Below are 12091 nucleotides of genomic sequence, written 5' to 3'. Positions count from 1 at the left end.
TTTTGTGGTACTACTGGAAAACTAACAAATTAACAAAAACCTCCAGATTCCTTCAGAAGTCACTGATACCACCTTCTAAACACTCAGCACACAGACTACAAAGCAGTGTTATTTCTCCCCCTAAATAAATCACAGGACATTAACTTGAAAAGTGCAAAAAACTCATATTGTTCTGTACTCATGTATTATTTTCCAGCCTTATCTCAAGTCTGACTCTTAACAATGGAAGCTACAGAGTATGCTGCATGTATACTCAGTGTTACTGGGATGAAGTTCTCCCAATGTGCTTTGAAAGTCTTTCTATGCAGACTCAGAATGAAGATTCAAATAACATTTACTGATAAGTTTAATGAGGTTTTTGAGTTTACCATTTAAAGACAAGTCAACTCATTGAAAAAAAAATAAAAAGCAAACAACAGAACAAGACACATAGGTGAAGTCTCAAGTAAATGGTCAGAGATACTGTGCAGATACTACTTTCACAAAGATTTGTATTAAGTGACCTTAATGAAATTAGGAAACTGAAAATTGACATCATATTGCAGGAGAAAAAGCAAGAGAGGCACACAGATAAGCTCAATTCATTGAGATGCTAATTAACACGTCATGTCACAATTTCTTTAATAGAAAAAAGGGAAGAAAAAAAAAATCAAGTGCAAAGCTCAATAAAATAAAATAAAATCTAAATTACACCTAAGTAAATGTTGGAATTAGAAGATTACAAATGAAGAGCAAGTGAATTGTTAAATAAATAAAACAACCTTAAAACTGGTCGACAAGGGTTGTGGTGTAAATATTAGGATTTATATTTTTTAAAATTAAGACAGTTTCCTGGAAGAAAAAAAGTCCTATTTCATTATTTCAACTTCCAGCAAGAAAATGTCTAGATGCATTACATAGGAAATTAGATTATCTAATCAATACATAAGTAATATGGCCTTATCATTTTACATGAATCAAAGCAGATGTCTTTCCATATGTAGATTTTTAATAACATGTATGCTGCTCTTCACATACAGGTAATGTAAATCTATTACCAACTTGAGTTGAATTTTGAATTTCTTTTAATCATAGTTACTCAAAGCTACATTACTATCTTAGATTTACTATTTCAGATACATTCCTATGTAAGATTTTTGCTGTAAAAAAAGAAGAAAAGTAAATAATCAAAATGAACCTCCATGTGGAAATGTGAACATTAGAAATATTATCCCTAACTGAAAGCCAACAGTGTGTAAGGCTACAAAAGGAAACGTTATTGAAATCAGAAAAGATAAAATGATAACCCTACAACAAGTTAACATGGAAAGTAATAGTTTTTGTGGAACTGTAAAAGCCTCTGCTTCCTTTGTCCTCAGTGACTAGGACACATATTCATACCAAGTATCAGCATTTAATATAGCACAACAATGTAAAGTGAATAGCAATGCAAAATTACTAGAGAAATCTTATTTTGATATACTATCTGTTCCATCACCGTGCTGAAACAATCTTTTACAGCGTTATGAGAACTGAAACAGAATTAGCATATGTCCATGGGAGTAGCTCCTTAGCTTAATTTCCTCCTTCAGGTTTTAAATAGTTAAAACAGTCCTGTCAAATGAGGAACATGGTTCTCACCCTTTCTATGTTTTTATCTTATTGTGAAGTAATACAACTAAGCAGAAACCTCACACGTAAGTTTTAGAAGCTGTTGCTCAAATGATGCAATGATATAAGAGAGTTTACCTCTTCATTCACCATATGGCTAGAATGCGTGATCACTGTGTGAACAGGAAGGTATGGAAAACAAGTCCACAGCAACACCACATTGCTTCAAAACCTGTGTTCGTCCACTGTCACATGTAACTATATTGCCTGGATAGCAAGGGCAAATTCCGCAGGGATTCTTGAGGATCCAGTGTGGATTCCTACCAAGTTATCTTATTATAACAGATCTATTCCAGCTAAGAGTGGTCGCCAAACAGCAGTATTGTTTCCTCCTGAACCTCACAAATACTGGCCTTCAGATTAGTCAGGACTGACATCTCTGACATATTCTGAAATTAAATGTAAACTGAACTCAAAACAAGCACTCCACATTCAAGTAAAATCATAACAATTCCTTCTTCTCATAAATTTAGAAAATGACTAATTTCATATTTTTCCAAGTGATCTGGCACCCTCTGGACTCAGATCTTCAAAGCATCGGAGTTCTTCTAACGAATCATTTCTGAAACTTCTCAGTTTCAGAAATCTAAGAGATACTGTGAATGTCTTCTAAGCAGAATAACTGACAAATTGGAAGGCAATGCATCCAGTTCCACATAAAAAACAGTCAAGTTACCTTACCAACACTGTGAAGCATATAGCTTGGCATATAAAGAGTAGGTACTATTGAAATATAGAATTTTAACTTCAGGATGTATTGCAATAGTTGAACCTTTACATTGATAAAGGGAACAATTGACAACTTACAGAAACAAGCAAAGATTGGTTCCCTAAAGAACATTTAATTCAAAGCACAAGTGACCAAGTACGTCATTGAAATACATCTGAGCTAATACACAATACAGGTGTAAGACTTCAATAAATATTTGTTTAAAACTTTAAGAAAAAAATAAGATAACCAAATACACTATCTTGCCAATTGCCTCAGCCTGCTGACAAAGCATCAACTGCTATATCACCTGCAGAGTTTCTGCTCATAACTGTACTACAGGGACCATTACTAAAAAAGCTCACTTCTACAGTGCACAGTATAGACAGTGTGGAGAATTCTACCTACATAGCTCAGAAGAACTGACACTAAATGACAAAGCATTAGAAGCTTTGCTATGATTCCATTCCTATCTCCACATAGTCTTACAAAATACTGGTGTCTTTTGCAGTTCACTATAAAATGTGTTAAAGTCAATTATTCACTTACCTTGAGGGTAACTGCAGCTGCCTTGATAATAAAATCATTTACAGATACTTTAATGTCATCTGAAAAAGAAAAACACCACTGCCTTTAAGATGCGTTTATCAGACTTGTGTGATGACAAGATTACAGTAAATCAGTAGATTTGCTTATTAGAAACAGTGCCAGAATGTAACTCATCTTTATTACCATAAAAGTGAGAACCCTTTTCCTCCTCTTGTAACAAAAGGAATATTAGGAATGAAAAGTCTCCTCAGCAGAGACATTCCTTCTAGTTTTTGATATAAAGTTACAGCAGTTGGAAACTTGAGTATTATTATTATACTCGTTCCTATGAGAAGTAGTCCATGTGTGGTTTATGCATTTTGTATTTACTTTCCATGTAGAAAAGTACTGTAGGATCTAAATACACAAAAACAACACTGCATGTTACTAATCTTCATGTACTTTCACGCATAAGCTGAAATAATTGCAAGATAACTTTTATTCAGCCATGATTTAAATGTATGTCATTGTCCAGTTACCCCTGGGGCCTTATAATAAGAATTATGAAGGTGAAAGCATCTGTGAATCCTTAAATTGAGTTAACAATATATTTTAAACTGAGCTGCAAAATAATACGCAAGTAAGCCAGTTAATTAAGTAAAGAACAATACTACATACAAGAAAGGTAGCATTATCTACAAACATGCAAAATAACCTCCACAGGACTGGATTGTATGTGAGCCTAAGAAACACTGCATATAATTCACTACATTTGCTTTCTTCCCATAACATTTGGAAGAATGGATAGAAATGATTGCTAAATATGTGCTGCATTATTTTTCGTGAAGGTTTTAGGACTGAAGTACTGACTACAGTCATGACTGGCAACAGAAGTAAAGCTTACAGATACAATGTAGAATATTCCATACTTGCTATAGAATTATCATGAAGATATATCTACACAATATTAAATACATAATTCTCATAATAAGGTGAAATTTCTCAGCTGCCATCATGACGGCTGCCAGACACAAAAAAAATCAAGAAGCAAAATTACTTATTTTTTGAGAATGTTTTTTGGCATTTAATACACATACCTTTAAGAATGCTTCTGTGAAGTTAAAGTCATTTATAGACAACTATTAAGTGAATTTCTCTTATGTGATTATTAATTTTGAGGAATTAACCAAGTACCACATAATTGAATAGCAATACATGCCACAAATAGCAATTTATGTGTAAGGAGAAACCTAGAATTCTAACATAACAGCATGGAATTTGCACTGATGCATCTGCATATCAGACAAATCAGTCATAAAGGAGTATAATTCAAAGAAGTTCATCTGATAATATTTTAGCTCAAATAATCAAAAGTTCATAGTAAGGATGAATGCAAGTAACCATTCCCATGACAATTTTGTATCTCACTTCTTATGGCCTGCTACTGCTATTTATGTGCTTAAGGTTGATATAACATCAACATTGCATACTTTTTTTACATTAACATTTGAGTAAAATGTTTGAAAAATAAACAAAGTTCAAGTAGAAAAATGCTCTGGTTAATCCTGCCTTCAAAACTAGTCATTCCAAACTCCAGTGAAAGGGAAGCAGCTCCTCTTCATCATTTAGAAAATGGGAACATATCAGTTTAATTTGATTTAAGATCTCACAAATGAAAAATTAAGTGTAGGCTTGCCATACAACAGTAAGCCTCCAATATCACCATTCTACAGCTCTCTGTGACACTAAGTGGATGAAAATACATTCACAGGATAGTCACAGGAACAGCAAATGACTACGTGCCTTACACAGTGATGCTAAAGCAGAAGATCTCTGTACTGCGATACCCATTGGAAAAGACAACCTCAGTTCCTAGAAGTACCTGGATGCTATGGAGTAATTCCATAGAAGACTAAAACGAAAAAAATCAAATTCAAACAAACAAAAAAAAACAACCCCAACATCCACAGCTATATATAACTTGATTTACCATGAATGCTAGTGAACCTTGTCATGAAGACAAGAAAATTACCCTTTGAATTTTGCTAACATTGGCATTCAGAAAATTTACAGATGAGACAGTAAGATCCCAAAGATCCAGGTATTCTGTCTAGGGCAATTATAATACGAACTTTTTCAGAAAAAAAACCAAAACCAAAACAACACACCACTATCTTCTCTTGTGATGCTTAAAACAAAAAAATAAATAATCAAAGGAACAAAGAAAGAAAACACATCAGAATAAATGAAGATGACTAAATGGCAACAGCAATAACTTTTTTGTTTAATTGAATGATTTCCGTACGACTTGCCTAAGTAATATCTACTTGTGGATCATCACCCAAAGCTGCAACAATAAAAAATTACTTTGAGATTATTAAGTTACAATGTGTCACTGGTCATAAGTATTTGAAACCAGAAATTTTTTCATTAACTTGACGGTTGTCTTGAATGACTACATTACAACTGTACAGGAAGGTAGTAGTTTTCAGTACTTGCCATCTCAGGGCAATGTATGCATTTTCATGCCCCTCATTCTTATATGCAAAGTACTCACTGCATAGTGTGCATTAAATAACTTATTAAAAAAAATAATGTTATGCCTCATCATACAGTCACTAAACAAAGGGCCTTCAGACACTTTTTTTAACTGAAGTAACAACTTTTACATTAGGCTATGAAGCATATGTGGACACATCTACTTTGTCAAACAGAATTAAATAGTTGTTCCTGTAGCCTGAACTACTGCAGTGCAGAAAATTAAATTTCATAAAACGGAATGAACAAGAAAATTAAATTTACAAAGCAGCAGAAATATAATCTGAGTGCCTGGAATAGATTCCAAACATTGTAGATATTGAAAATTCAAGTTTTGTAAAAATTAAGCTATTCTTTCACCAGCATTATAAACTGAAGCTATTGAAAGATAAATTAATCAATATTTTCCTGATTTGATTTGAAAAGGGATTTGCTCCCGTAAAAATGGAAATTAATTTTAAAAGGTATGGCTAATCAGTTTGGCTGCAGCTAACAAAACAGATATTGACTGATATCAACCAATTTCCAGTATATAAAATATATCACATGTGAAGAATATTCAACATAGAAACATAGAGCCAATAGAATCATTTTTAAGCAGTGAAGTCAATCATATCTCATGGTCATTTTGACTAATTTATGAGGTTCTACCTTAAAAACAAATATTACGGCTGCTCTGAAAGTAATGCTTCCTATTTTATGTTGGTCCACCATTTGAGAGGCAGATGTTGGTAGTATAGCAGTAAAGGTTGAATTTTCTCAACAGTATTCAGCTGCATTTTGTTGACATGCAAGAGATGGCAACAGAGGGGCATAGCTAATGGTTTATGTAATAGTTTTCATTAAAATAAATAAGAAGCATTATTTTTGGAGGAACCTAAATAGATTTACTGAGAAAGCTACTTCTCCCGAAGAGCTAAACTTCATTCCTCAATGGATTAGAATTAGTTGGAGTTCCATGGACAAAAACAAAATGCAAGACAAGCAGGCACCACTTCCTCCTCAGCTCTGTACTCCTTCAGCTCTGAAACTGCTTCTTACATTTGTGGCATCACCTTAATTGAGCTCATATGACTATTTCACAGCTTTGGTGGCAAAACAGATGAATGGATTGGGACAGCTTAAAATAATTCATTTTTTTTTCAGAGGGAATGAAGGTACTACAGAGGCATAAATATGCAACACACATTTTCAACTACTCAATTCAGCTCTTCTGTGAAGAAAAATGTATCTGAAATATATAAACTAAATCTCTGCAAGTAGGTTAGGAGATATGAGAAGATGTGACTGAAAAAGCACAGTGAATTTATTCATTATTTTTTTCCCTCCAGTTTACCTAATCAGTGTCAGAGATATGACCTTGCTTAAAAAAACAAAAACAACTACATAGTCTGAAAGCAAAACTGCTCAGCAATCTTCTCTCTGATCTTGATTATTCCATTACAGTCTTTATTTTTGTTTTAGAATAAGAAGTTTATAAACCTAAAGAAGAAAAAGATTTACATTCAGGACTTTTTGTTGCTTGTTTTTACGAAGTCCAAGAAAAAAATATAATCTTAAACTTTGACAATATTTTTTTTAAGTCATTTCGGTGAATATAAACTGAGACAAAAAGGGAAAACTTCATTATTTTGTCTTAAGTAAAAATATTTTAATATAAATAAAAGTGCGAACATTATGAAAATTGGAATTTCTACTTAAATATATTAAGGTTTTGATCCAATGTGCATTTCAAAATTATCCAGTTTTCTGTGTGAAAGATCTCTGTACACCTATCAGCTTAACATAGTTTTAAGCACATATGCAAGTTTCAATGAAAGATATTTACCATGTCTTACTCACATGAATACCATTACTCTGTCTTCAAGGGGAATTTACCACATGTTGGCTGGTACAGGCTAAGAACTTTCCTTACAGTGGATAATGCCATTTTCAACTACAGTTTTTTTCAGTAAATTCAGTGAACAAGCCAGCAAAACCAAAAGCTTTATAACAATGTACCTGGAAGGATAGTTCACAAATGTATTTTAATTTGAAGCTTCCCCTGCTATCCCGCATGGATAATTTGAGTTTCAACTGGGAAGAAGCTAAGTATTGCTGTATCTGGATGGGATGAAACAAAAATGGAGTGGACAACACATAGCTCTGTGCAGCTGTCTACAAAGTAGCATTACTCAGCAAAGTAACAGCTCTATTTTCCTGTATCTTATTGGAATTGGATAACTTGTCAAGATACCATAAGATTACAGCTTGAGTCTGATGCACAGGACACCAAGAAAGATTATTTGATTATATCATGTTCTGTCCATAGAAAAATTTACACTTACTGGACATGAGATGATGTGAACAAGTACACATTAATACCACGTGCTACAGTAGATCAGTTAAATCACTAACCTTTAGCCAATTCACTTCTTAATTTCAAAATAGCATCAATGTCACAGTCAGCAGCAGCATATGCATGAGGTATAGTAGTTTTAGACTCTGTTAATCTCTTCGCAATAACTCTTCGGATGTTGCTAGCTGGTATTTCTGTGAATGTTCCCTGAAAGAAATCATGTGCTACACACTAAATATCAAGAAAACAAACATACATTTCCCTCTGCTGCAACAAAACTCCAGCCTCGATGCACTTTGAGCACCTCGAGATCAGATATACATTCCAACTACTCAAAGTAAATACAGTTAAGATCAGTGAGTGCTCTAGTCTATTCCACTGAATTGGGATTAACAGCACAGAATTAGTCCCACTCATTTTTTTGAAGAAGTCTGTTAGAATATGCCCAAACATGCAGGCTTGAATTCTCAGTTAGGGTATACAAACACTCATCTTCATCTGCCAAATCTTACATATTGCTTGAATATTTAAATAGTAGAGTATTACCTAAGCAAGCTACTGCTGTTTAAGTTCCCAGAGTGGTCACTTCAGATAGTTTTCACCGCAAATCTTCCTTCATACTCTTCCAAATAAATTCAGTAATATTTTAATGCAAATGTTTTCTCACCTTCTTCATAGAAGCAAGTCATTTTTTTTAAAAATTGACTGAAATATCAGTGAAGACAGAAAGAAAGATTTCTTTCTCCAGTCCTGGAAATTTCACATCACTACCTAAGCAGCAGCGGCAATATTTACCTCTTACAACGTTGAGCACTTAAAAGAAACATTACCGGTGCAGCAGGTTGTCCTGGTGTAGAAACTGGTGGAACTATTGGCCTTGGATAAGCAGAAGCCACAGCTGTTGCCGGCAAAACAGAAGGCACTGCAGTAGGCTGAGGAGTAGCCGGAGAAACCACAGGTTTCAATTCACTGGGTTTACCCTTCTGCTTCCCTTGCAGAAGTTTAAGAGCATCCCTGGTGATTAAACACAATGACATACTGAGAAAGAAGAAACAACTTCAAAAATTCCCAAATCGTTGCTATTTCATCACTAATTCTAACAGATTAGCAACCTTCCTTTGTGTATTTACATTTCTGCTCTCAAATCAAAGGTTTAACACTCCTGTTAACAAAAGGGTTTTGAATACGCAGTAACGGAAGCCGTTTGTGTCAGAGGAGCATAAAATTCATGACCATTAACAGTCAGTGTACAAGACACTTTATGAATTGCACTAACATTTCTTGTAAATAAGGTAGAGTACTCGTGCTCATGCTATAAAGTCTCAAAAAAACCAGTTTGTTTCATTTGCTATTTTGGTGATCATTTCAACTAAATATAAAGTAATTACTTGCAAAAGGTTTCTAGTACCACTTTATAAATCAATGAAGTAATACATTTATTAATCATTTATCTGTACCTTCTGACATAAATATGTATAAACAGGCACAGAGATAGCACGCAAGTCCACGTTTCATCTCACCACTACCGTCTATCGCAAATGAAGATGCTAGTATGTGAGGATAGTAAAATTTATCTGCACTAGTGACTTGGTGAAAAAGCTTTATCAGTCATCAATCACCTCTTCACGCTCCAGATCTGATAACACAATCTTGTATCATTTACCCTATGTGCTCCTCTATCACTTCACGAAGCCATCACCACCAAAGCACAAATGTTCACAAATGTTTATGTACACAAAGGTTTATTACAAACTGGCAGAGAAAATGTAAAAGAAATCTAAAAATCAGACCACTGACAACCTTAGAATGGCTTCTAAACTAAAGACACCAAACAAAAATATTTCCAAATTTCATTAATTACTGCTTAAGCAAGAATCTACTTGAGTAACAGTTAACCGTTCATATGGTATTAGATTTTTGTAAAGGGACAGAATCTCAGAACAATAAAGGTATTTTTTTCCTAACAATTTATCACTCCAGAGTCAAGAATTAAAATCTGGAAAGCTCCACTTTCTATACAGTATCTGTTTACTCCTTGGTTACTTGCTTTACTTTATTCTTTTAGTCCCAGTAGATACTTCAACTAATATAAAAAAAAAAAGTCTGAAGTCAGGATGTAAATTCAATGTGAAAGTTATTCCCCGCTTTCTCAAATTTACACACTAGTTAAAACTTGTTTTAAAAAGTATTTTTTTAGGATTTAACATAATTACTACATGAAGGGAGAAGAAATTAAATTTCACAGAATGGAAATCATCCTCTACCATTACAATTTTACACACACACACACACACACACACACACACAAAGAAACTACATGATGTAGTGTAACTTTCCTAGTTAACTGGAAGCTACCAAGAGTTACTCAAAAGTTTTAACTTGGCAATCATAACAGAGACCATCTGTTCATTACATCATTCCCATATTACACAGAATAAAGCTTCAATAACGTTTTATATATTTAAAGTGAAGGAAATGCTTTAAAATTACTTCAATGTATTATGCATATGGCATAAAAAACAGATGGTCCTTCCTATCACAACCAAGTCAAAATGCTTTAATGATTTTGGTGGCTGCTAGTGCATAAAACTGAATCTTTATTGTGAAAATTGAGCTTATTTTTAGATTAAAATTTATACTTGACAATTTTTGAAACTCCTGCGAGCCTGAGATTTACTATTTATTTTTTAAAAAAAATATTACTCAACTGATTACGAAAAACAGGCACAGCAATGTTTTATGACTGTCATGGCTGCAAGATTAAAATAATAAAAGAGTTGGAGGAGCATACCAAATTAAACAGATTTCTGCACAATGTCAAAGAGATATTTCATTAGAACTGCAAAGAAAAAAAGTCGCTATCCCTCTCTAATTACTCTATAAAATCCCTATCAATACAGAACAATAATGGAGAATGATGAGAGGGAGAGGTAACAAACATGAAAGAGAGTAGTCCAATATCCAGAAAAGATATCAGAGCTTAATGAACACCTGTTAAACAACAGAATGTTATACCAAACTGTTATTATTAGCAGTATTCAAATTCTGCACCTCTTCAGTTTAATCACTACTACAGAAACATGCAGACTAACACTTTGCACTTTATCACATTAGCCAAAATTCAATGAATGGCCAAAGTGAACAGTATATTTTGTGCTCCAAAGATAAATTGTGTGAAATCGACAAGCTAGAGGGTATAAACACTGAAGATCCAAATGTTGGCAACATGAGATGCACAACATTGGCATATTCATGGAAGACTTCTTGGAAGAGGGAAATATTACACATCAGAATCTTCTACTACACCATCAACATTATAGAAGGAACTCATTTGTACCTACCAGCAGCTGACAAGCAATATGCAGCCCAGATCTCACTACACATCTGCACTCAATACATACCCATAAAACAACTCTTTGCAAAATCAGTACTACATAAATGCCCTACGTCTTACCTGCAAGAGGATAACGCAAATGCCTGAGTGGCTCTGAAATCCCCAGTCACACTTATTCAGAGCAGATAAGAAGGTACCAGTAAGAGGAACACGGCCTCAGAGAACTCAGGTATTGCTGGTATCTAACATGCACACCTTGTAGTGGTTGCATTTACAAATTTCTACATACCCAGTAAATAGGATGAGACAAGATAGAAGCAGTCTGAGACAATCAGTAATTTTAACATAACTCTCCTAAATACAGCATCTGAGCTGATGACCAAAATACACGGTGTAACGTTTAACAGAGGTTAATTTCTGTTAACACATCGATTTGCTAGTGTATTTCTGAAAAGAACACAAAATATTGTCACGAAAAAAATTCATCAGTCTGCTAAGAGAGGAAACTATGACAGAAAGCTATTGTGAGAAACAACCTACTGCTGATAAAAGCAGATTTTACAGTGGATTGAATCTAAAGATAGAAAGCTGATAGAAATGAATTTTGCTTGCCTATATAATGCACTGTCTTTCTTTGTTTCAGGTAATCTGATGAGTTCTGTTCAATAAGGAAACTCAGTGTTTACAAGTGAAAAGTGAACATGCAACACTTCCTCAAAAAAATCAATCACCAGTCTGCTTGGGAAGAAGACTTTGAGTCACTCAGCTATAAACTATAGCATGTATTTTAACAGGGATCTCAAGTAAGAAGTATTTCCTTGAATATCTGCAGCAGCTCTCTACAAAAACCTGCAAGCATTTTATTTCAAAGCATAGTAACAAAGCCTGCAGGCAGCTGAAAGATTAACACCATTTCAAAGTAATAGTTAAAAATAGTAAAAATCAGTCCACATTTTAAAAATATTTTTACAGTCAAATCTTTTTTTGTGTTTTT

General features: G+C 33.9%; 1 protein-coding gene across 1 annotated transcript in view; it reads right to left on the bottom strand.

The window, feature by feature from the left end:
- PDHX (pyruvate dehydrogenase complex component X) overlaps positions 1 to 12091 on the bottom strand; it is a 36701-nt gene that overhangs the window by 9107 nt on the left and 15503 nt on the right. The window contains exons 6-8 of the mRNA XM_031553378.1: positions 8594 to 8777; positions 7823 to 7970; positions 2909 to 2967 (exon numbers count right to left, since the gene is read on the bottom strand). Of these exons, the coding sequence (XP_031409238.1) occupies positions 2909 to 2967; positions 7823 to 7970; positions 8594 to 8777 (391 nt within the window). The remainder of the gene's footprint in view (positions 1 to 2908; positions 2968 to 7822; positions 7971 to 8593; positions 8778 to 12091) is intronic.

Source organism: Meleagris gallopavo, chromosome 5, assembly GCF_000146605.3.
Source record: "Meleagris gallopavo isolate NT-WF06-2002-E0010 breed Aviagen turkey brand Nicholas breeding stock chromosome 5, Turkey_5.1, whole genome shotgun sequence".
In the NCBI taxonomy this organism is placed as follows: Eukaryota; Metazoa; Chordata; class Aves; order Galliformes; family Phasianidae; genus Meleagris; species Meleagris gallopavo.
The sequence above is the reverse complement of the archived record's forward strand: the minus strand, read 5'-3'. Positions and strand labels throughout refer to the sequence as shown.